The sequence below is a fragment of the Blennius ocellaris genome (assembly GCF_963422515.1).
Source record: "Blennius ocellaris genome assembly, chromosome: 14".
NCBI lineage: Eukaryota > Metazoa > Chordata > Actinopteri > Blenniiformes > Blenniidae > Blennius > Blennius ocellaris.
This window is the reverse complement of record NC_137663.1, coordinates 16,046,021-16,072,334: the sequence shown is the minus strand read 5'-3', so window position 1 is coordinate 16,072,334 and position 26,314 is coordinate 16,046,021. Positions and strand designations below refer to the sequence as shown.

General features: G+C 40.1%; 2 protein-coding genes across 2 annotated transcripts in view; one reads left to right on the top strand and one right to left on the bottom strand.

Moving 5' to 3' along the window:
- Positions 1-1,137: 1,137 nt before the first annotated feature.
- On the bottom strand, positions 1,138-5,437 carry plekhb1 (pleckstrin homology domain containing B1; the record flags this gene model as incomplete). Its single annotated transcript, XM_080508360.1, has 6 exons — positions 1,138-1,271; positions 2,849-2,939; positions 3,026-3,065; positions 3,138-3,240; positions 3,996-4,148; positions 5,401-5,437. The coding sequence occupies 6 exons, from the start codon at positions 5,435-5,437 to the stop codon at positions 1,138-1,140; spliced, it is 558 nt and encodes a 185-aa protein (XP_080364486.1).
- A 6,271-nt stretch (positions 5,438-11,708) lies between these two features.
- The window catches only part of tecta (tectorin alpha), a 39,893-nt gene continuing 25,287 nt past the window's right edge, over positions 11,709-26,314 (top strand). The window contains exons 1-8 of the mRNA XM_080509222.1: positions 11,709-11,801; positions 12,753-12,822; positions 14,506-14,654; positions 15,301-15,440; positions 16,272-16,453; positions 17,383-17,639; positions 17,720-17,846; positions 18,280-18,402. Of these exons, the coding sequence (XP_080365348.1) occupies positions 14,516-14,654; positions 15,301-15,440; positions 16,272-16,453; positions 17,383-17,639; positions 17,720-17,846; positions 18,280-18,402 (968 nt within the window). The 5' untranslated portion in view covers positions 11,709-11,801; positions 12,753-12,822; positions 14,506-14,515. The remainder of the gene's footprint in view (positions 11,802-12,752; positions 12,823-14,505; positions 14,655-15,300; positions 15,441-16,271; positions 16,454-17,382; positions 17,640-17,719; positions 17,847-18,279; positions 18,403-26,314) is intronic.

Sequence of the window (26,314 nt, the reverse complement as noted above, 5' to 3'; positions counted from 1 at the left end):
ACCATGTATGACCACTAGATGTCACTATGATAACGATGCTCAGTACCACAGAAAGCCCTCTATTATGTCAGTTTTTGGAAGTACAAGCCAAATTTTGCCAAAAGAAAAAGCTACCAAGTAGAAGTTTGACCAAAAACTATGAAATGGGCATCGTGGAATGAAAACCAACCAGAAGAAAGAGTTCATTGTGATAAACCTGTGACAGACTGGTGCGACTTTTATAGCAAAATACGGTAATCCGTTTCCACTAGGTTATATTACACTTGAGTAAATATAAAACTGATAATTCAAGCAGTTAATTAGATTTTGTTTCGGTGCATTGCAAACAGACGGCTCGGCATGTGATTACTTGAATACATCGATTGAATGTGAGGGTGGTGTAGCGGTTGGAGTCTGAGCTCGGTCGCCTTGTAGAAACCAATAATGTCAAAATATGTAAACGTGAGGAAGCCAGAAAAGTTACCCATAATGCAATACTATATTTGAGATCATTTTGCTAAGACTCCTAATAAGGTCTTGGAAACCCTTCTTGGATGTATTTTCTTCTTTGTGGTTGTTGAAATAAATTGCACATTTCAAAGAAAATCACAATGAGATGAGAAAAATCTAAGAAACTGCATTTTATTAGGGTTTGACTTCCTTGTATTGGTTGGGATTATTGATCAGTTGTCCGACTTCACTGTAAAATCATTGTGAATTATAGTACTTTTTAATGCTTAAAATGAATAACAACTGCAATGTTTCATCTTTAAAACGGACACAAACAAGATAGCTTTGAAATCACGGTCTGCTGATTATCACCGTGAAATCTGTTATGTAAAACAAAGCAAATTTCAACTGTTTCACTTAATTCTGCTGTCATACATCAGCTTTTTGTCTAAAGCACATCTATTCCAAACTTTATATTCCTTTTTGCAATACACACAGTACAGCAAGTAAAATAACATGTTCTTATAAAGTACACATGCTCATAGCCATGGGTGAATTCAGTATACTGTATATACCAGCAGAAATAAGAAATACATTGCATTAATTTAGGTTTTATATGCAAGTGTGAATAAAATTGACCAGATGACGATCAAACAGCATCTCCGCGCATCCGGTGTCCGGCTCTCTTCGGATGGTTTTCTGCTCATCTCAGCAGAAAAACACAGGCATCCAAAAGACGGATCGCATGGCTGCTCCGGCTGCTACGCCCGCGAGTAATCCCACCGCCAGGTTCTCTGCCAGGCTGTCGTAGGGGTCCCTTTGAACCAGCACCTGGTGGGTTCCTTCCAGAGGAAAGAAGTCGGCGTTAACGTGAGGTGAGATGTGAGGGCGCTCGTGGTCTGCACACCAGAATCCAGCAACGTGTGGTGATTTGTGGAAAAATGTAAGTGACAAACTGGCTCTCCTCTTTAAAATGTGTGATAGTGTGAATACTGAAGCTTAAAAGGGGGGGGGGGGCTCCGCACATTATATCAGGGTCGTTTAACCATTTATAGAGAACTCACAGGAAGAATTGGAAAGTTTTCAACCTAAAATTGTTGTTCTAAAAACTTTTTGAAGGCATTTCCACCAAAAACATGTTTAACGATCTAAAATGAAAACAACACAGATAAAAGTTTGTATAAAGTTTTGCTATATGTACAGAGACTATAATGTCATTAATTTCTGAAGTGTCATAACTCCATTTTAGAATGGAAGATACTTTATTACTTTAGCTGTTTTTAGCTCCACAATTGTAACAACACTTCACTTCAGAGACTATTACTGAACTTAATATGATTTTTTTTTTTTAAGGTTGTTCTTGATAAAGGCTTCAGAAATGTCATGCAGATGATGTTGATGTTTCTTCCGCCACTGTCTGATAAAATGAATATATCATATGTGATGTCCATGTCATATCTGTGTGTCGCGTTTGCTTTTTTTTTTTGTCCTGTGACCCTTTTAAAACCGGTCTCTTTTGAGTTGAGACTCACTGGTCCAGAGTTTAATTTAAAAATGTTGTTAGAAAATCAGCACCTTAATGCTGTTTGTGTACCGAGCTACTGATCATTTTGTTAAAGAGAACAAGCTCCACTGTTTTTTTTTTTGGTAATGTTTGTTAAATCATGCGTCTCATTTCTCTCACCCCCGATAACTGCCATCATCTGCTTCTCCCTCAAATCTGCCGCGGCAAAGAAACGCAGCTCATTGTCAATGACCTCTGTCCCATTTTGCCAGTTCTTGAAATAATTGCGGCATCTCGATACTGACTGTCACCTCTCCAACATTAACCTCTATGAGGATCAGTTTCAGTCTGGTTTCGTTGCAGCACAGAAGCCGCCCTCGTCGAAGTCACTGATTACAGCTGACTCCAGACTTCTATTCATCCTCCTCCTCCTCCTCCTCCTCCTCCTCCTTGATCTGAGTGCAGCTTTTGACACCGTCTCCCACTCCATCCTCCCCCACAGATTAGCATCCGTTGGAATATCCAACACGCCTCTGGACTGGCTCAAATCAGACCTCTCTGGTCGCGCTCAGTTCACGCAGTTAAATCCTTCAGTTTCCAGATGCCTCCCCTCCCCTCCAGTGTCTCCCAGAGCTCTATTCCACTGCGTTGCGGATGACACTTGGCTCTACCCTTTCAACCACCTGGTCTCTCTCTCGAAGTGTGATTTTTAAAGTGTGCGTGAGTGGTTTTGTAATGGATAAAAACGAATTACATTAGTTTAAAAAAAAAAGCAGTAATTGTCTTAAAATATCCAGTATGCAATATTTATCATAGATTATTTAAAAAAAACAACAACCTTGGAGATACAAAAAAAGGGTTTAAATTATATCTTGAATCACCAGATTCCTGTAAAACGTAAAACGGATAACGTACCTGGTCCGACTCCAGGAGTGATGTAGACGGTCTGATAGTTGCTGAGGGGGATGGCTTGGTAGGAGTCATCGTACGGGTCGTAGGTAAACGCCTGCAGCGCGAGAAGACAACTGGATTTAGATCTGAGCCTCTCAAACACTGACTGACATCTCTGAACGGAGAGCAGGTGGGACTCACCGGGTTCCTCCTGGTCTCCATCAGAGTCAGCTTCCACGCTCTGAAAAATGACAGGAGCCCTGCTGAAGACGTGATGGAAGCGGGAGAGGGGAGAGACGAAATGTGTGCTTACATAGAGTCGTCCTCACTGTTGGCGCAGAGGTGGAGAGGAAAGCCGCTGCGGACATGAACCGTGATCATATTCTCTCTGGGATTACTTTCTGGAGGAGTTACACCTGCAGCAGAGATGAGATTAATTAGAATGTTGTTATTGTTATTAATCTTTAAACATTCAGGAGAATCAAAATGTGAGGGAAACTAGTCTTTCTAACTTCCATTTCAAGTTTGTTTCATTGTATGCAACAAGCAATTATTTGGACTAATGTCATATATTTTAAGCTTTTTCATAACATTTTGACAATAATGTAATAAGAAACTGCATGGAGTATAATTGTCATCCTCCATCTGAACAAACTAAAAAAAAAAAAGCTCCTTTATATGGAAATCCATCATTGTTGGTGGCTTTCTCTTATGTTATATAAACTGCTACCGCTCAAGATTGTCCCCTCATGGCATAGTAATGCGCTCTTGGATTTAATATTTCTACAGAGCCATTGGGTATGCCTATAGATGTAGATAACTGGGATTCATCAACTCTTAATCTGACATCATGAGAGGCAATATCCATTGGTAAATTGTCTTTTTTTTAAATAAAGTAATTTTGCTGCAAATGCAGGCTATTCCCAAGTTGTAGCACTTTAAGTTCAAAATCCATTAATTTCATGCCTTTCACGTTGCTTTTTAGGGTAGAAATAATCATAATACATTTTATTTGCAATGCACTTTATATTTAAGCAATTTGTAATTGCTACAGGGGAAAAAAAACTGTTAAAATTTAAATTTTAAATGTAACAGTTAAAATGTAAATGTAAACTGTAGCATTAAATACTCTAGTTTCAAATGCAGGTTGAGTTGTTTCTCATTGCTGTACCTCCACATTCCAACCCAGATCGTACTTCTATACACGCCGTTTTCAGGCTGACCCGATACTCAAAGTCCCTCCGGCTGTCCGTCTTGTAGAAGCAGAGACTCCCATCTATCCAGAGGTCACACCAGTTCAGCTTCCAGCGCTTTAGGACGGAAGCTACAGAGGAGACACATGTCACAGTTCCACATCAGTGCACGAGGCGAACTCTCACACAAAGTATTTATTGAGTTGGCGTGAAAAGGTTTTGAAATGACTCTTCTGATCGATTTCCCCTCCTGTTGATTCAGGCTATTAAGGAAAAAAGAAGCTAAGCTACAAACAACTTCAGGGACTCTGAATGTACTTATAATCCGTGCATGGCCTCATTAGATCTCATTAATTTTGTGTATTTGGTTTGTAGTGGTGCTTTAAGATGTTGTTTTTCCACCTGCACATACATCCCTATTGACTGTCCTTAGTAAGCCACTTAAAGACATGGCCAGGGACAATTAATGAGATTATAAGTGACAAAGGCCCAGTTTCGTAACAGGGCCAGTTTCCAGTTTCCAGTTTCTGGAAAATGCTTTCAGTGTATTTATAGTTTAGAATCGAATCACGAGGATTAAACAGCTGAACCTACTGCTGATAAATGCATTGTGTGTCTTTATATGTTGTGCAAAGTGATTAAATTGACCCATCAAATCAAAGGTTTATTAGTTTCTTTTTTCAAAACAAATGTTTCTTGGGAGATTTTGTCTAGCTCTGAAATGTAGGAGACCTACATTTCATCAAATATTCATCCATCTTTGTCAATGATTTCTATTATTTTGGCATATAAGATCAGGTGTAAATCAATATTAATGGAATTAATTAAATCCATGATTGGTTATTTTGTAGAACAATTAACATAACAACCTGGTACAAGATTCAAAGTTTGAAACAGGCAGAGTTTAAAAAAAAATGTAAAACATGTTTCTAAAAATCTAAAGTATAGCAGATCCATAGCAGGCACGTTAGAAGTGTGGTCTTTTAAAATGCACTGGTAAAAAAGGCGTCTACTTTCAGTTTCAGGTCAAATTCTTATGCGTAGGTTTTCTAGCACTGTTAGGATTTTTAATAACTGTCAATCCAGAGTTCCTATCATATATTCTTCATAGCTGCAGCCTTGATTCTGTATAAATCTACTCTTAAATGAATCAGAAAATAAAAACTAAAGTCACTTTCAAGTTCACAGAGCCCTCAAAAATATGGTCACGATTTTAAAAAAGCAAACCCTGAACATATTAAATAAAATGAGCACAAAATACAGAAAATATTATATATATATATATATATATAATATTTGGCTTTTCAATATATTTATTAAAATCTGTATTTAATCAACAAAAAAAGTAAAGTTTGTCCTGTATGATGTCGGGATTCTACTCACTCTGTCTCCACAGCCAGCCTGACTTCAGGAGTGCCATGTTTTCTCAGCTACTGTCTGTGGTTGTTATTTTCAGACCGCAATGATGAGCAAAAGAGAGAGAGCGAGAAAAACAAGTAATGTTTATAAACCAGTGTAATCCAGCATCTGTTTTTGGACTCCTCCACCTCAGTTTGCATTCCCTCTGCGCCTCAGATAGTGAGGTCGATTAATCTCACCAGAGCTGAGACTGACTCACAGGATCACTGTGGATTAGGAGACCACGCCCCCTCCCCTCCCGTGTGTCTTCCCCCACTCCTTCTCTCCACTCATCCCCCTCTCTGCCTCGGTTTACTGTATGAAAACACTCTTGTTGCATGCTCTTGATTTTTGCGTGTTCGGAGCATGCTTTAATCCACTTGCACTGAAATAAGGAGGATTCGTCCACAGGTCAGTTTAATCAGGTGCACTCCAGGTGATGCACAGTCACATCACTGCCTTTTGTACCTCTGTGGTGAAGTGGCTGTCTCTCTCAATCAGTTTACATGTTCTCCCTGTGCATGCATGGTTTTTCTTTTAATAGAACGGTTTTCTAAGACACATTTGATGTTGATTGAAGACACTAAATTGGAACGATGTGTGAATATGAGTGTGGTTTATAAAATAATCGAATGCCTATTACATTATATTATGCTTCCTTCGACATTTGATCAAAGCAGCATAATATGGTAAAGTTACCAGTAGCGAAATGCTAGTCATTATTGTTATGTCCTGAATGTTTTTGTGTGGTAAGCTGAGCTCGAAGGTTTTCGGGACAGGAAAGAATGCGACGGTCAGGGTGAGGCCTTTTCCCAGCATCAGTTTAATGTCCCTTCAACTTGTGAAGCAATGCTGAAAATATGTTACAGGGCAAACTATTACTTATTTCATTAAACTCCATTTTTAGAACTGAATTTATTCAAAGTGCAATGGAGAAAAAATTCAAATGTTAAAACAACTGTGCTGGAACACCGGAAAGACGAGGGAGATGGTGATCGACTTCCGGAAAAAGACCCCACCACACCAACCGGTGAGCATCCAGGGCTCGGACATCGTGCTGGTGGACAACTTCAAGTACCTGGGTGTTCACCTCAACAATAAACTGAACTGGACCACTCACACCGACGCCCTGTACAAGAAGGGCCAAAGTCGCCTCCACCTCCTGAGGAGACTGAGGTCCCTCGGGGTGTGCAGACCTCTACTCCGGACTTTCTATGACTCTGTGGTGGCATCTGCCATCCATTACGCTGTGGCCTGTTGGGGAGTGGGCAGCACGGACTGGGACAGGAAGAGACTGAACAGGCTGGTCAGGAGGGCCGACTCTGTCCTGGGCTGCTCGCTGGACTCGGTGGAGGAGGTGGGACAGAGGAGGACGTTAACCAGAATGTCCTCCATCATGGACAACACACTCCACCCACTGCACCCGACAGTGGAGGAGCTCAGCAGCTCCTTCAGCGGCAGGCTCTGACACCCGCAGTGTAAAACAGAACGCTACCGGAAGTCATTCATCCCAACAGCTGTTAGGATATAGAGTACAGCTCTTTACCTATCTACACTGTGTGTATAGCAATCCTGGCAATTTACTCTATTTTAGAGGATTTTTCTTTTTACTGGATTGTTTTATTTTATTTTTTATTTTTTTATTTCTAAATATTCTATATTTTGTGCTCTTTTTTGCTCTTGTTTACATATTTACATATGTTTACATATTTTAATTCCTTAATTTTCTAAGTTCTACACCTTTTACCTTGAGCTGTTGTAAGTTTGTGTTTCCCCCTGGGGAGGAATAAAGCTCTCTACTCTACAAACTTCCATGTAAAACCACAGTTAGGGGATTTGGAGACTAGATATAAAGGCTTAGATGCTTCAAAAGTATCAGAGCAGGAGAAAAGGAGAAGTTATTTACTAATTGATATGAACAGCTGTTGACAAATATGTGAAAAACGTTTGGGTGAGAGTTAGAGTGTAATGTGATTGAAACTCAAGGAGGTGGGGTCTCATTTACCCACCGTTTGAGAAACTTCACAACAGACTAACGAAACCAGGCTGTTTTCACTTTAAAGTTTGTTTATAACTCTTCATTTCTCCCCAACTCTTCCAAACAACATGTTCAAAACAATCACTGATGACTTTATAGCTGCGTTACACATTGAGATGCATGTGACTTTGATGGAGAGTTTCTTCTTATAGATGTAAGAAGCCTTAAACTTCGCATAATTACACAAACGGTTGTAATTCTGAGTTAATGCTTTCACTCAAATATCTCTTACTACTTTTAAGATAGGTAAAAGTTAAAAACTAAACTGAAAATGATATGAACATCAAATTATATTCTAATAAAGGGTTTTTTCAAATGATATAATTAATTCTTAGACATCAGTAGCAACCAATAATAGATTTGCAGAATGAAAGTGGTGCAATTTTACTAACTTTAAGAAGTTACAAAAGTTGAAATAATAATAATAATCATACTAATCATAATAATTAGGTTTTCTTCTTTGAGTATTTAGAAATATTGGAATAATTCCAGCTGGATATTATTTACTGTGAATGTATTTTTTTCCTCCAACAATGTTTAAATATTTCCCACTATGAGTGATGCATTTTATTTATTTGCCATGATGGTTTGTTATTGTTTCTTCTTCTCTTCCACCATAGTTGGATTTTCCACAGTTTCAAAACACTGCGGCCAAGTTAAGGTGAGTAAAATTGTAATTAATTCCTTTAACTTTACAGAGAAAATTAAGCAAATGCGGAACTTCTAACACTCCCCTGCAAATGCAGCTATGATGCTACTGAAGAAATGTTTAAACAGGAATGCCATTAAACTGGGTTTCCGCTGAAGAGCAGAGCAGGACATTAAAGAGTTAAAGAGGTTCTTTTTCCTGGACTTGATGTTTGATCATCACTTCCCCTGCAAACATCGCTACCAGAGAGGAACCTGGGAAATCTTAGTCTGTCCTCGTAGCTCCCAGCTGAGGTCTTTATTTGCAGGTTCATCTGATTGTGGCCAGAGGAGAGATTTATGTGGCACCGCTCAGTTTGATGAGCTAATGTTGACAACTTTGCCTCCTATAAAGTCTGTCCAGGGATGCCTATTCTTATGCCGAAGGCAGAAAGACTGTGTTTTCTCTGGCTGTCCATCCATGCTATTCTCACTGAAGCAATACCTCGAGAATACCTTAAGGGAACTTCTTTGAACTCGCTGTGCAGGTTTAATCTCACTTGAACACAAAGCGGTTACATTTTTGCTTCTAAAACTAAAAGATAAAGATCATTTTCAACCATATGTGATGAAATTTTGCACACATGTTTAATCTCAACCCCCCACCCCCCCAAAAAAAAATAATCTACTTTATATATCTTATATGAATCAAGGCCTTTGGGATAGCTTTGTTAATCCTTTCCCAGTGTGGCAGGGCTGCATTATTTGAGCCGCTGCTTTGGGATTTTGTGGAGACTCGTGCACAACAAACACTGAGAGACTGGAGAGAAGAGCAAGCAAAGTTTACATCAGCACAAACTTTGATCTATCAGAAAGTTTCAGAGAAATAGAGTCTGTCTTCTGTTTTGCTTTGGGATGTCGGTGCAGTGTGATGGAAGTAATACAGACAACAAGGCAGAGGAAAGGTTGATCTCTGAAGCTTTGAGCTAAAACCTCAGGTTAGCGTGCGACATCAAAGATTGTATCGATGCTCGGCAGCGCCATTTCAGTGGTTCAGTCATATCTTACAATACTGTACATTTTTCACGACAGTCATCATGGTCACTATCAATAATTGGATTCATCAATGTCTATTCTACTATTAGTAATGTTATAATCTGGATCAAGGCGATTGACCCTGACTTCACCACAGTACAGCCCTAACACAGAAGTACAGGACATTTAGATTTAATGATTGAACTAAATATGCATGTTTGACCTGGACTTGAATGGGTAATATTTTCCCCTGTGAGGGGACAGTGCTCACCACTACACCATCACATTCAAATCAGCAATGCATTGAAGCACATCATCTTATTCTCCTATTACGTTCCATAAATGTTATTGTTTTCTTCTGGTATGTGATCAGAAATACTCAGATAATTCAACCGTCTGTGATTCTGGGAGAAGCACAATGGACCACAGACCTATGTCACCAGTCTGTGATTCCAGAGAAGCACATCTGTGTTTTTTTCCCTGATGCTATTCAACAATTAAACATCTTTATCCAAATCAAGAAGCATCGTCGAAGCAGTTCTTTTTGAAGCTCTTTTATTATCAGCTGATTCACATCAGCAGCAATACATAACAGAAGTTTTCCAATGAATATATACATGAACTTGTTATCCTACAAGCACATGACGTGAGGATTGTACTGGGATGGATCTTTTCAAACTGCTGAACTGAATCTAAGCTCTGCTTCCTCCACAGCTGGTGGTGGAGATGTCTGGTCCTGATCCTGATGTGTAATTTGATCTTGTTGGCTGCACACAACTGATCAATTTAAGCCTGGACTCTAAACCCTGCACTAAATTGATTTCAAGCCATAAGAGGTACACCACTGCCACCTGGTGGCCTGATCTCGTACCAGTAGATTCTGTCTTTGCTTTAAAACAAGAAAAACCTTCCAGCTTTTGGTTTAAATTGTTTACCATGCTTGTGTCCTTCCTTCCTTCTTTGTTTGAATGATATACCTGTTTGACGTCCATACAGGTTAGAATTAAGGGGATTAATATAATGAAACCATTTTCCCCTGCTATAAAATCAAATTCAGTACAGTATTCACTCAGCTTAATTCACTTTTTTGAAAATTAAAAAGATAATTTACTACCCACTTTCATTGCATGCCCTCATATAGTAGCTCCAGGGATGTAAGTTTGAGATCCAGAAACAGACAGAATGTGTAGTTTATATTTCTGGCAACATTGAACTTGATTTTACTAAACAAAAACAATGACATTTGTCAGACTGTAAGATGTTTAACAAAAAATGTCAAATCCAATTAAAACATCCACCCCCCAAAAAATCAGTATCTGGTAATATAATATCCTGACAAAGCAGTAGAGACTATGAATGGATTTCTCAAGATTCACCCATGTCGTGTCATCAATCTTCTATGCTGCTTAATCCAATTCAGGGATTCAGGGTTGCGAGGCAATGGAGCCAAAAGCAAAGCAAGGCAAGGCAAATTTATTTATAGAGCAACAATCAGACACAAGGCAATTCCCAATGCTTTAGATAAACATACACAAGATACACAGGGATCATAGCATAGACTATCACAGGGCAAGACAGAGACAAAGTCACCTATAGTCCAACTCCTTCATTCAATTTAGAAGTCACACTTTAGCCTCAAATGAATGTTTTTATACCGTGAGATAGACTACTTAAAGAAAACACACAGTGAGAAAGTGCAAACTCTATTTCAAAAGGCCTGGCTTTGAACCCACAATATTCTTCCTATTAGGCAATATTAATAACAACTTGAAAATGTTACATTCCTGAGAAAATGCAAGTGTGCAGGATGGAGCTGAAAACAGCTAAACTGTAATGCTGAGGAAGCTATAGAAAAGAAATATCAGAAAAAGTTTAAGGACAGGTAATTTAGAAAAAGGTTAGCGGAAAGGAGGTTTAAGGAGAAGTAAACAGACTGGTAGAACAAGACAAAGTTTAAAGGAGTGGTAGAAGAAAATGGTAAATGACTGGTAGTGTGTGAAAAAGAGAGCATGGGGATCACAATCATTTCTTTCTCTGACACTCGTAGAAGCAGTCTTAATTAATATTAAAATTGTAAATCAAATCTAAAACTTAAATGATATATATTGATATTGTATTGTATTAGTAGAACTGTTCACCAATACATTAGACATAGAAATTAATACACACTTTCAAATGGCTTATCTGATTATTCGTTATTATATTTAGACGTGCCGTTTTAAATTGACTGCTCTTGCATTGTAACGTATTTGAAACGTTCCAGCATTCATCCTGGGGCGTTAGTTGTACGTTTTACAACTCAAAATAAAGCAACATTTACAATTAGAAGAAGAAGAAGAAGAATTACATAAAAACCTTTAAAAAAATCAACGTTATGTTGTCCATTCAAGTCATTTTTCCGTCTAAAAAGTAAAATTAATAATTAAAAACGAGGACGCGTTTTAAAATTGGCATTTAAATCACGTCACATCCGGCATTGGGGGCGTGTCTTAATCTGTCAGCTCACCCGTAGAATAACAAAAACAAACAGCGCTGAGAGGCTGCGGGGACGGTGAGTGCACAAGTCTCAAAATACACCACATCCGTGACAAAAGACCACATCAACACTCAGACGTGGAACTCCAAATCGTGTCTCGGTTTGGACAGCCGCCGATGTCTTTTTTGTTTTGTTTTTAACAATGCGAGGGTAAACTCAGCTTTTACTGCAGGCTTTTGACACACGCTTTTTCAAGGTTGACAGTCACAACAATGGCTCGTACTCTCCACAGATGTTCTAATACGCCATCTGGCACTGATAAAATGTCGAATTTCGTGCATGCTTTTCTCAGAGTTGTGCGGTCGACGCGTCGCGTGCAGGCCTCGATCATAAGCAGCCCCCCCAAACAGCGTTTGTTTATCGGCGTCTCGAGCACCGTACTCTGTTCATGAAACCCACTCGTTTAACGCTGTTTCACTGATTGTTAATCATCTATTCTTGACACAGTTTGAAGTCGAAGGTTTTTGATCCAATAGAAACTTCCGATTAATTCGGAATTGCTTATCTTGTGATGCTATGCGTTATTTAAGGAAAATGTGTTTTTGGTAGTTTGTTGTTGCTGCAGTTGAACAAGTTCACCGCTAGGGGCGTGAGCGAGCAGTTTTAAAGTTGAATCACTCGCTCAAAAGAAAGAAAAAAAGCGACTTTATAAAAGTAGTTTTCCTAAAAAGTATAGTTGATGCACCTTGATAAGTTACACCCAGGTTTTCCTTCCTTTTTTGAGTGGTGTATTTTGCCTCCATAAAGCAATGAGTAGTTATTGTGGCACATGTTCACACCTTTTCCAAAGAAAGGTGCTTGTCCACTGGGCTTTGTTGATCCACACTTACCACTTCATATTGTTTCCCTGACAGGACCACAGCTGCTTTTTCTTTCTGCCATCCATACAGTGCAAGTTTCACTGCTTGTGATGTCTTTGTCTGGGGTGTTTGTTCTTTGTACAAGGAGGACTCATTATATCAAGGGTATTCTAGGATAGTCTCTCTTTGCATGCCTGAAAAAAACAACATTTTTTCTTCTTCTTTCTTTAAAATGATGCTCTTGTTTTCTCCATCAAAGTTCTCATCAGCGTTTTTTTTTTTTTTTTTTTTTTTGCCCCAGCAGGGATGGAGGTGTGTGATCTGATGTGTCATTGAGGACAATCTTCCCTTTGGTCTCTGCAACATCAGAGGTAAGAATCAGTAGCATATGTGAAATGAGAAACTGTCTATGACAGAAACATCAGACGGAGTCCGGACGAAATGCTCAGTCAATTGGCAATGGCACCTCTTCATTTGGGCCAAATTTAAGATGATCAGATCCTGTTTGTGTGAAAGTGATAGGGCTGATCAGGGCGGAGGAGGGAGGGAGGGGACATCTGGATGCAGACAATGTCCAGGTTATTATTATGTTCTCATCTGAATTGAGATAATTGTCATACTGTATCCAAACAAATCTTCACTTTATCTATAGTAATTCATAAATCTGCATTCAAGAAGGGGAATGACGTGATGCGAGCTAGTTGGAATTGTATTAATCATGATTTAACTTTAAGTTTAACTTCTGCTTTAAATACCAGAAGAGAAATCTAGATTCCACGCCATTCTTGGTGTCTTTTTTTCCTTACAATCCACACACTCTATTATTAAAATTGTACCTCTCCAAAATTGCAATAAGCAGTTATTCAACCAATAGACTTCTGCTCTTACCTGTTGATGATTGTCCAAAGCTCTAAATGTCTGGACATTTTGAGGTGAAATAATAAGTTATTATTGTAAAGTTGGTTAGAGAAGCTTGCTTTCTAGTCTAAAATGTGCCAAATGGAACATGTGAGACATGTGCGAAGGTGCATTTTTGTGTTTGCTGACAGAATCAACCACCTTTCATAACAGAAGTGGTGGTAATAAAAGAAAATGAATGTAAGCGAGAACAGATGGAGGCCTGACTCGCAGCCGTGCACCTGTTCTTTTCCTCAGTGCTACTCTGCGTCTCACGTTTCTGTCTTGTGGGTTATTCTGTGATCTTCCCAGAGTATTTTTAGACCTATTTAGTCAAGACGTGTCAGAAACACCGATGAAATTTGTCTATTAAGAGAAGAAACGAGACAAATATGAAGCAGTGGGAGGCAGATTTACCAGGAAAGTGGAATGTGAGACATTTTGTTGCATTCAATAGCTGTTAGGCTTTATTAATCAATCTTTGTTGATATTGCATCTTCCAGACTTTGCGCTTTGCAATATCTACATTTTTATCACATAGGCTTGGCGCCACAACAAAGAAAAACTTTTACATTTGAATTTAAACATTGTTATGGCACTATTTTACAGCCCAGCCCACTAAAGCTGAAATTAAGCTGTTTGTAGCTCCTGAATTCAAATGTGCTTGACCCCTATGCTTTATAGGAATATACATTTCCAATCCAATCCAACTTTAATTGTATAGCAAATTTAACACAACGGGCAAGGTTGACCAAAGTGCTTCACAGTACACACACAAAATAATAATAATAATAATAATAATAATAATAATAATAATAATAATTAATCATTGTGTATATAAGCTTAATAAAATTAACTTCAATTCAGAGAAACTGTTCCCTCAGCTTATTTAGTTTTTATTATTACGTTTAAAAGCCATGATAAACACAACTCGGGACTGAGATCACAAGGAGAAATTAAACAGTTGTTTGTGATGAAGATTATTTCAAAAATAAAGTTGTTTTTCCCTTCTTGTGTTGAACTGGTTCCAACACCAAGGAAGAAGTTCAGAAGTTCACAGTTTTCATAATTACAATGAGTTCATTGTAATTATGATTCAGAAGTTTATAGATCTAAACTAAAGATACAGAATTTGTTTCTCTCTTGTTCTTGTCCAGGGATTAAATCATGGAGCTGTCCTCTGACGAAGAGGAGGTCCGCACCTTCGTCCAAGTCATCAGTGAGAAGTACAACCCTGAGAATTTCCCCTATGGCCAAGGCATCGGAGTGGTGCTTCTCCCCAGTCCTCCGGGATCCCCAGTTAAAGGTGAGGAAAGCTGGATGAAGGTGTTTGAACAATGTCACCAGTGTGATAAAGCAAAGTTCCTTTTATACTTGCTTGTGAAAAACAACGATTTATCAACAGTTTGTTTGAAAACTGTGTTTCACACAGAAGCTGAAGGTCTAACCAGAATTTGTTAGCGTAAACGCGACTGCGCTTGTAGCTCATATTCAATTAATATGAGTATGAATATGAATTAAAAATCAATAATGATGTTTTCTGATTCAAAGGCGAAACTCTATTTCCCAAAAAGCTAGGAAACTTTATTGACACTATAAGTTGCAGGTTCTGTAGTTGTTTGACTGGTCATGCGACTTGTATATAAAACGTTCAATGTTGACACTGAGGCTTCTGACCTTCTCATGGACAATATTGACCTTTTGTGAATTGAAGGTACTGTCTCAAAAAAGTTTGAACGGGGCAACTGAACACTTGAAATGTAATTAGAATGAATGAGGGTCACCTGGAGGAACGTTTAATAATTATATATCTTTTTATTTTACCTCAGACGTTTTGACCCAAATATTCCTATTTTCAGGCTAAAAGACTCATCTGCCACATTTCGGTCTGTGCTGGGTGAGAGTGAGGCTTTAAATATTGCAGCACTGACGCTGAGTCCTGTTTTTTGCAGATCGTCTCTTCCTACCCAGTGCTCTGGTTCTGGATGGTTGTGGGATCAGTAAAGCCGGCGACCGGTCAAACATTGCAACCTTCTGTGCGCATGTGGTGGAGCTGGACCTGTCCTTCAATCAGCTGAATGACTGGGGCGAAGTGGGTGTCCATGACATTATCAAAACAAGTTCTCGGTGTTGTTTTAAGTTGTAATGTTGAGGGAAAAGGCAGTACAGGCTGATGACGTGGGTGAATTTTCAGAACATGTGTTTCGACTTGTTATATGAAGATAAGAGAGGAAAGCACAAGTGTTGCTGATAAGCAGAGGAAACTGCAAGTATTCACATGTTGTACGTCGCTTAATCATAAGTACAGATATTTGTGTTGGAAAATAGATAAAAGTAGATGGGATTTTCTCTGTGAGGATGTTTTTACAGCCAATAGTTTAACATCAAGCGGTGGATGGATGCTGTTGTCGCTGCTGTTTGAACCCTTTCAGACAATTTTCAGACATGGCGCTACTTGAGCTCCTGTCAAAAACGCCACGTTCGTGAGGCGCCTTTAATGGCGTCTGTTACGTCTCATTATGTCTTTTGAATGGCTTTCATCTTTTATGTGTTGAAAGCATCGAGGGGTCCACAAAGTAATCGTCTCTTCTATGAGTTGTTGACCAATTTATTCAGTGTATTGTCAATCTGGATGGATAGGTGGTGTGCAGTGTTGCAAGTCAAATCGCTAATTCCACATGATTGCAAGCTGGAACCGAACAAACAAATGATTGGGAGCAAAAAGTTCTAGATTTATTTTCCGTTTTTAAAAAGTTAGTAGAAAAGTAAAATTGAGGAGTGGTAGAGAAACCTTGAAAAATCTAGTTAAGCACAATAATGCTACCTGATTTGGTCACTTGCCATCACTGCAGATTTAGTTCAAATGTTCCACAAATCCCTCCTCAACATTGCTTTTAGTGTTTTGTTATTAATTAATTTCCAGGTCTGCACCATCGTTTCCAACGTCCCCCAGCTGGACTTCCTCAACCTGAGCATGAACCCACTGAGCAGCATGCAACTGGAGCCCAGCATGGCCGACGTTTTCTCCAGAGTCCGACACCTCGTCCTCAACAACACCAACGTCAGCTGGGACACCGTGCACACGCTCACAAAGCACACACCAAAGTGAGTCAGCACACGTTTGAAGTTTGATGCACGAGGCGGAGGAACAAATGATGCACTGAATGCATCAACCTGAACCAAAAAATTGAAGCCGTAGCATCACATTAAATGTTTATAGCAAGTTTCCATTTAAAAATGTTATTTTTTTTTAAACATAAAGTTTTCTCATGATGAATGTAATTTATCTTCAATGCTACATGTATTATATTATTTCATCTAATAAGAGCTCATTTAATATTAAACTGTGTTCTAAGTATCCAAGCAAGAAAAAAATAATTAGTGACAACAAAACGTTGAAAAGTGAAAATGATGTATTCTTACTTTTATAGTCCTAAAACTTTTCAATATAAAAGGGCTTTAAAAATTATATACAACATTGTTTAACATTTGCAATAAGAAAAAAAAACTATAAACAATATCACCCTTTGCCATTTTCCCTATATTGTTGATTCTGTTTTTCAAAACAATTTTTTTAAAAGGTGGAAAGTAGTTCGATGGGTTTTTTCCCCCTTATTTTTCTTTTTCTGTAAAACAGCTGATCACAAAGTTAAAATAAAATTTAAAAAACCCCAACAAAGCTTCATATAAAATTAGATTGAATGCATTTCACACAGTCCATTAACTTGTTTTCCACATCAGTTTTTATATTTTTGCAAATCTAAAGAAGTGATTTACTTGGTCTGGTGACCACTTTGATAAATGTATCACATATACATTTAAGTTAAGGCCACTTTCTTGAAACAAAACTGTTTATTCAGCTTTTTCAGTGCCGTCTTATTGGCTGCGTATATGACAGAATAAATATGACAGAATAGATTGATGATTGTTCGATTGTAGCTTGTTGGACAACAAACCGCAGCTTTATTTTTTCGTTTTGTTTTTCCCGTACCCATCTCGTGAGCCTGATCAAGCCTCTGCACCCCGTGTTCCAGGCTAGAGGAGCTCTTCCTGTGCTTGAATGGCTACAACACCGTGTCCGAGTCCCAGGCGCCGTGTCCGTCGCTGCGCCTGCTGCAGATCACCGACAACCGGCTGCAGGACTGGGCGGAAGTGAGGAAGTTCGGGCTGCTCTACCCGCGGCTGAGCGTGCTGGTGCTGGCCAATAACGGCGTGGACTCTGTGGGAGACACCAAGGAGGCACTGGAGCATCTCTTCCCCAACCTGCGCAGTATCAACCTCAACAACTCGGGTGAGTGAGTGAGGGTGCACATTTTTTATACTTCACAGAAAAAATAACAACTTTTTTTAAAAATGTTTTTTTTAATTCAGGACTAAATCAATGGGAAGACATTGAAAAGCTGAATTTCTTTCCGAAGTTGGAGGAAGTCAAAGCACAAGGGATCCCCCTACTGCAGTCGTACAGCTCTCAGGAGAAGCGGAATCTCATTTTAGCACAGTAAGTCTGAAACTTTACATCCATTAACACAGGGGTGTCAGGCTTATTTTAGTTCAGTGCCACAAGAAACTGATCTCAACTGGGCCAAACTAGCAATAAAATATTAATATTTGGTAAGTCAAAAATATTCACATTTCCTGCACTTTTTACAAAAAATATATGAGGAAGAACCTGAATTTCTGGAGAAATATGAAAATTCTCTTCAGACTATTGTGTGAAAATGCAGGATATCTGCATCCTTTATGGGGACACATGTTTGACCCCCCCCTGATTCATTTAGTATGCTTACGTTCTACAGATATTTATTTGTTTATTGTGGGTTTAGATCTGGAACAAGTGCAACGCATTTCACTGCATGTTGTACCGAGTGTAATTTTGACAAATAAAAGTCTGGACATACTTTGAGGTGCTTTATCACTGCACCTGCCTACAGGCTGCCATCGGTAACGATGTTGAATGGGAGCTCGGTGTCTAAGGGGGAGAGAGAGGACGCTGAAAGGTTCTTCATCAGGTACTACCAGGACCAGAACTGTCCTGAACGGGAGCTTCCTGAGAGGTACAGCACACATACACACGCGCTTCCTATTTCAACCTCATGGCAATGGAGGGTGTATTTTGGATATTGCTGGTAATAACTTCAAGAATCACTTGAACAGAAAATTCACTCCTATACTCAATGTTGGTAGCCACAGCTGCCCTGGGGTATACGAACGGAAGAGCCGGGTCCGTTTAAGGCTCAAATCACATCTGTAATTTAATATGTATCCATGGAGCTTATAGATGTGTAGCAAACAGAGTAATACCACGGATGACCTGTGGAGGAAGTGTTGAGCAGTATAGCTCGTGCGACCAGTGAAAGGAACAAAGAAGCAAGATAGATATGGATAAAAACGTATCTATGACATTTCCTCACCTGGACATTGGGCTAAAGAAGCTTCAGATCACTTGTGTGAACAGTTTCTAAATGATTAACAACCACATTACCATGATTAACAACGTGAGGGCTGTACAACATTTGAAACACAAATACCAATTTACGTACTCAACGGAATCAGAATTGGACCTGAAAAACAGCCGATCAGATGCAGCAATCCTCTTTTCTTCCTCACTGCACTTACTGCAGGTGATATGAATTTTTACCTCCTCTGAGATCACAGCAGTTGAATAATTGCTGACGGCATTCCACTTAACCTGGACTGAATGTTTGGGAGGGCTATCTGAAGGAAGGTGTAGTCGCTGACTGGGGGAAACTAACCTTTGGGAGACAATGCCACCAGTCTCTCGCTGCTCAATGAGTCCTTTGTGCTGGGAATTCTCTGATTGGAAAACTGATACACCAGGTAGCAGGTTGAATTTTTTTTCTTTTCTTTTCTTTCTTTTTTTTTTTTTTATGTATACACCTCTATCAACCTCAAACCTTGACTCAAGAGACTGTTTTCAGATGGAGCCGTCAGGGCATTCCTGGCTGCGAATTATCCATTTTGTAATTTGGTATTTTTAACCTGTGTCTGGTGTTCCTTACTGGTTAAATCTTCAAAAAGCCTTTTTTTTTTTTTTAACAAAACACCCTTTCCCCCCCAGTTTGATTTCCTTCATTCTTCCCTGTATTTGTTCCGTGCTCGCTCTTGGGTGGGTGCCATTTCCTCAGTGCGTGACTGCGTGTGGGTGTTATAGGGGTGTCGGACACGCTCGGGAAGCGGCGAACACACCGCTATCCCCTTTCCTTTCCGATGGGGCTGTGGCCCTGCTACCCCGAGAGATCAGAGCGCTGCAGGGTGGGTCACAGCCTCTCAGGTGAACACATCCGACATGGCCTGGCTTTGAGTAACCATAAACGCGGGTCTCAAAACCATAAATCGGACCGATTGCGAGTGATACGACTCAGCAAATTCTGCGTGGAGATGGTGGATTGTGGATAATCCAGAAAAGGAGCAGGGAGACGTGCAAAAAGAAATCCAAAGAAAGAAATGTGGAAGCATTATTGTGAGAAGCGGGGGCGTGGTCAACAGGGTTAAAGCAGAAATTTGACTCTGCCTGACCAGCAAAATAAGGAGAAAGGGTCTTCAAGGGGGCTAGACCTGGATGTTTAGAACCAGTGTTGGAGTAAAGTGAGGGGATATCTGCATTTTACTTTTTTAAGCTGGTCATTTATCAACGGGAGGGTGGAATCAGATCTGAACTGGGCTCCGATAGCTTTGACTGTTATTTGTGCTCCTACTTTGCTGCCCATTATCAAAGAATGCTAATAAGACAATCAAAATGCTGACTTGTTATCGCCCCGAGCATTGTTTGTTCCTTTATACTGTGCTTACCACCTTAAATGAAGCCTTTTTGCTAAATGGCCTCCATTAGAAAGGCACTTTGTGCACGGTGGCCTTAGAGGAAGAATTCCCAGGGTGGACGGGAAGTTCTTGGCCGGAGAAACCCAGGCCAGGGGATTGGCTTTGTTGGGGGAGTTGAGGGGAGGAGATTGGAATTGCTTTGATTGGCCCAGCTGTTACAGTAGCTTTGAAAGCACAGGCCTTTATTCCTGGATTTTATTTAATCGTTCCTGGGTCCTTATCGCGATGGCGTGTTCCCCCGAGACGGCCCCGAGCTTTCTCACGGCGAGGAGGAGGCAGAGGACCGTGTGTTTCTCTGACTCCTCAACACACAGCGAGGTGGGTTTCCACCCACCTCATTTTTAATTGGACGATCAAGTTGAAATAACGGAAATCTTGGAAGACGATGGCTGAATCCCTCAAATAAGCCTTTGGTTCAAGTTTAGCATTTAGCATCGCTGCGCCATGTATTCACGCCCACAATGTTCCATTAACTGCTTGAACAATTTACTTTAAAGTAGCTTAAGTCGAAGCAGATCCTCCACTTTCGTTATCGTGATGATTTGTGTTATCGCTTCAGACCGAGTGGAAATAAAAACATCAATGATGTCAAACTAGCCTGAGAGAGGCTTACAAGTTTTCCACTAGCAACAGCGACCCAGAACGAACCAACGTATCTGCCACCTTTTGACCGATTATCAATTATAATGGCTCTAATCGGCTGGTTAATCGGTCAGTCCCTGATAAAAATGTTGCTCAAAGCACTCTTGCAACTTCAGCACTGTATTTAAATAGAAGCATCCTGATACAAATTCAATAAATATACCACAAAACAAACAAAAAACAAAAGATCCAAAAACTTGAGTCTGCTTACTTCCAGGTACCACATCCTCATAGCCAAGTACGGCCATCTGGAGCCGCTGGCAGAGGTGGACCTGAGCCCCCGCTGTGCCACGGTCAGTGTTCGCTTCGGCGAGAGGGAGGAGTCCCTCAGCCTTCGCCTGGAGCAGACGGTGGGCGACCTCAAGAAACAGATCAAAACACTGCTGCAGCTGTCCACCAACGGGGTCCGGCTCTTCTACATCGACCGGGAAATGTGCTCAGTGCTGGGCCCCGAGGAGCTGAAGTGCGGCTCCCGGGCGCTGCACTCCTTCAGCATGCGCGACGGAGACGAGATCCTGGTGGTGCAGAAAGTGAAGAGCCGCTGCAGCTCCTCGGACAGTTGAGGAGTTTTTATTTTTTCGTTTCATCATTGTTTCATGTTTTGGAATTTGAGGAAATAGATAGTGGACGTACTGGATACTAAGCTTTGATTTGAACGAAAACGTTTTCCAGTTTTGAATGTAGGGGGAAAAAAAAGTGCTGTCCAACTTAGTGATCAAATTTATGCATTTGTGTTTTTGCACATAAGTGATCCACAGCTGACGGGTCGCCGCTGTGAGTCCCCGAGCAAGACCCTTGACCCCCCCCCCCCCCATCAGCTCCTTGGAGCACCCCAATTTGGCTGTGTAAATGCAGAATAAAAGGAAATTTGTCCAAGAGGATTAATAAAGTAAAATTAGTTTATTTTATATTTAAACGTTTTGCAAAAGCCAGAAATAGTCTCCAATCGCCCCATTTTGATTTGAGACATAGCAAAAGTACTTTATTGTAATTGACAAATTTGCCTGCTTAAAAACATTTTGCTTGTTGGTGATGCCACTACATCAAACCTGGGATGAAACGGTGTTAAGGAAGCTACGAAAAAGGCTGAAATTGAATGCGGACAAAAAGGAAACAAGGCCCTAACTGAGGGGGCGCCAGAGAGCTTCTGTAGGGGCTCAGCATCAGGAACTATAAGGGATGTCAGGCGGACGCCTTTCCCCAGTATCATTTCTATTTCATTTCATTTGTGAAAATAAATGATGACAAGAAGAAAAAAATGTTAAGGTTGTTAAAAACACATTTTTTTCAGTGTGATTCATGTTAATTGAAATAACTTATTGCATAACTAGCAGTATCACAGACTACAAATGAACATTGATATGTCATTTTAAAACCTATAAAGTGAAAAACATCAGTGAATTGTGAACACTGGGAGAGGGGGACTCTGCCACACTCTGAGGACCCTTTGCTTTACCTCAAAGCGACTGGTGTTGCCAAGACTTAATTAATAACATTTTGTGCACATTTCCACTTAACCTAGATGTAGAAAAATGAACAATATAACTTTTATTCACATTTTAATAACCATGACCTACTCAAAGAGGTTCTATTTTTATACCCTGTATTTAAGCAGAACAGATTTTGCCGATTACAAATTTCTATCTCCAGTGGAGTGTCTTGGAGTGAAATAACCTGAATTAACCCCCCCCCCCCCCCCCCCCTCCCAAGCTGCCCCTCGGTGGGTTTACCATGTAGCACACCACTACCGCTGGGTCACGAGGAAAAACGAGACAAGTACGGGGTGAATTTGGGCCTGAGTTGGAGAAAAAGAAGTGTTGATGCTCAGGTTACGGCAGGTCTTCTGGCTGTCCAGCCCATGAATGGAGCGTCTCTCTCTCTCTTTCTCTCTCTCTCTCCCTCTCCCTCCCTCCCCAACCCGCCTGTATGGTAACCACACACCAGCTGCTGTGTCACGGAAACTTCCGCTGCATTTAGGTTAGAGCGGGTTCACCCGATAAGTTGTCGCTCCTCACCCATCCACCTCCGTCTCCACCCTTCATGCTCATCTCATCCTGTGTCTGGTTTCGAGACTGTTTTTCTTAGTGGTTCACACTTTTTGTAATTGAAATTATTTCCAGAATGTGTGAGAACACTGAAAAAAACCCCACCCCCACCCCCGTTAAATAAGGCTTGTGTTATCCAGAACATGTGTTTCCTTATTGTGCCATCCGGGTCCTTTGTGTAGTAGATAACTGGACATCACTCGTGTGTTATGGACTTGGCTTTTGTTGGACTTTTTTATTTTGCTGAGTGCTTACATGATGGGATAATTGTTTTATGGTGAGGTGGGTCGCTGCATGATCTGATGTTTCTTTCTTTTCGATTCAATATTTCGGTGAGTGTGTGTGTGTGTGTGGGAGAAATGTGGTGTTTCAGGGAAACAACGTTTCAAGGAGCATTTGTGATTTTTGAGTTTGCGAAATGTGAACTGTCCTTCAGTCTGCCTTTCCTTCAGTGATACCAAAATGCAGAATTTATTGACAGATGTTTACGAAGAAAAGTGTTTTATCTGAAAGTGCAGTTTGCCTTGTGCTGTTTAGAAAATGGTGTTTATTTTATGTCATGTTTACGCTCCATTTCCTCATGTGTATCTTGACACTTTCTCTTTCCTCTCTTTAGATCACAATGCTTTTGCTTCACTTGTACTGTATTATGTTGTTTTCACTTCTCTTTAAGAAATAAATTATATGCATTTCAGATCATCCATGGTCTGTTATAATTGGATTTATGTGTCTGATCGCGTCTGAGAAGAGCAACAAACACAAGTTGTTGAAAATTAATTTGCCTTTATGAGAGTTTTTGTATCTCTGTTTTTAGTGGTGTTTGACCTCTTAAATTTAGCTCATTTTCCATCAAATATAATTTATCTGTCTTGTTCCCATTTTAGCAGTGTATTAACAACACCTTTCATCTCTTTGAACATATGTACAAACTTAATATTAACTTCCCATTTCCCATAATCATTACCTTCACCAATGAAGGTTGGGGTGAAGCTTATGCTTTTGTCTACCCGTATTTATTTATATTTATGTATGTTCCCAACGTTTAGCAAAGACTTTTGACCTGAACTGCACGAGATTTTCAAGGATGATTTGTCTTTATGCAAGGATGGTTCCATTAAATCTTGAGAGTGATTAAGTCTAAGGTTAGGGACAAGGTGAAAAACGTCATAATACAGTCAGTTTTAATCCGCTTGATGTTAAACTAACGCCAAGATTTTCCAATTTCAATTGCTCTGTCAAACAGTGATAACAATAACCTGAAGTAATTCAAACGCCCAACACAAATGATGGAAGGAGTGGTGTGGTGGATTAAATAACCTTTTAATCCACTGGACCCAACATTTTGCCACCTGATTTCAATATAAAATGTCAAAGTAAACCATTTTCACATTTAAAAAACAAAAAGCTAATATTTGATCTGATTTGATCAAGTTTAAGCCGTATTAAATACAGTATTTAATTTGTGGAACCAGTTTATATACACATTTCTGTAGTTTAAAAATATGCCACCATGTTTTTATAATACTATGATTGATTCTAAGGCTGCATCGAAGTCCCAATGGATGAACTGGACCATTTCAACATCCTGGAAAGATAAAGATATGAGGTGGGCACATGTCTTCTGTTACAAGCAGGGAAAATGTACTCGTGATGAGCATGCATGCCTCTGTTGGTCTGGCTGAGTACCAGGCCGTGGAGGAGAAGGAATTCTGCAGATCTTCTCTCTTTCTGGCAGCAGCAATTCGCCCTGAGTTGCAAAGAGTCCATTCCATACGTGTCAGGTGGTTTTGTGTTTCTGGGGCATTCCCTCTATTTGCCTTCCGCCTTCTATTCCAGCCACATGGCTCTAATCCTGTATGGGATATCTATGCCACCCGTCCTTCAACACACCGTCACCATGAGGAATCTCAGTGAATGGCAGCAAAAGAGGAGTTAGGACATTGTTCTTCTTTGTCAAGAACCTCAGCATAAATACTGATACAAATACTTCAAATGCCATCATAGCTCGGCCACTAATTAGGTTTCAAATATTTGTAAAGCTTCTAATCCTTTTGGAATCAGTGTTTTTCATTACCTCTGATCAAAAGTAGACCTTTATGCTGATCATCACGGGCAATCCCTTCAATCACAGAGTGTCACCACTGAGTTTAACACTGTCAAGTAAACAAGTAAATTTCTCCTTTGTGAGATCAATAAAGGCTTATCTTATCTTATCTTATCTGTCATGTTAGGTTTGCTAGACATAGTCATGATGCTGGGACCAAAAATTATTATTCTTGGTCAAGTCAAATCTAATCATGATGAATTGTTTGCCTTCTGTCACACATTCTCAGTCCATACTGTATTACCTGTTTCCATGTCTGCTCCACCATTAGGATGAAAGTTGGTCTTTTAAGTTTTTGAGATCACTTTTTCTCTTGAAAATGGTAAAGTCAGGGTTGGGGTTTGGCAAGATGGGATTTTTTTTGTGACAAACACAGCGTAGGTTAACTATAGTTTTCCCACAAGTTGCTGTGTGTCTTCCAAACAACATGGATGAAACCTCGCTTATGATACTAGCCGATGGCACTTATGTCATGTAGCTTGATGATGTTTGCTGATGCAAAGGTCAGGCCAAACTTGAGAAGATGGCTGTGATTCCATTGTTTCCCTCGCACCTCACAGCGTCAACGGGACCTGGCTGTGCAGTTGGTAGTCCAACTTACTCCTGATCTGCGCCACTGCATTATGAAGTGGGACTAAGGGCAAGGGGGGTTGAACGAGGACTATTGTGCGCTGAGGTGAAGGAGTCACTGGGGTAAGAAGGTTTGAGTTACTGGAAGGAGGTCCACCATTGTGAATGGAAAGGAAGGAGAGGAGGGCAGGGAAGAGCCAACTTCTGGGCATAAGGGGTTGAATTAGAGTGGCCTGCTCCACGGATTAGGTGACCGCCAAACAGAGCTCAGTGGGTATCCAGTCCAGGACCTTTTTTTTTGTGAAGGTCAAGCTTGATGGATTTTCTTGAACTTGTGATGCTGGATACTCTGACCCTTTTCCCACACAATACCCTCCTGCTGCTTCCAGACCTTTGATGCGATTTACGTCAAGTGTAAATCATTCATGGTGTGACTAGCATTTTGAAAAATGGCTTAGCAAACAATTTAATTGCTTACAGTATGACCGATGTTGATTGGGACGTTAGATTAACAAATCTGTGATGCAATTCAAATGTGAATTTTTACAGTTTGTGAAATTTGGATGATTTTACCATTGAAACATCTGGAGGAGTCAGCTGGACAGGCCACCAGTTCATCACAGAGCACAACCACACACATTCACAGTCACACCTCGGGGAAGTTTAGAGTTGCCTCACATGCAAGTTTTTGGACCGTGGTTGAAAACTTGAGCACATGGAAGGAACCCACACACACACACACACACACACACACACACACACACA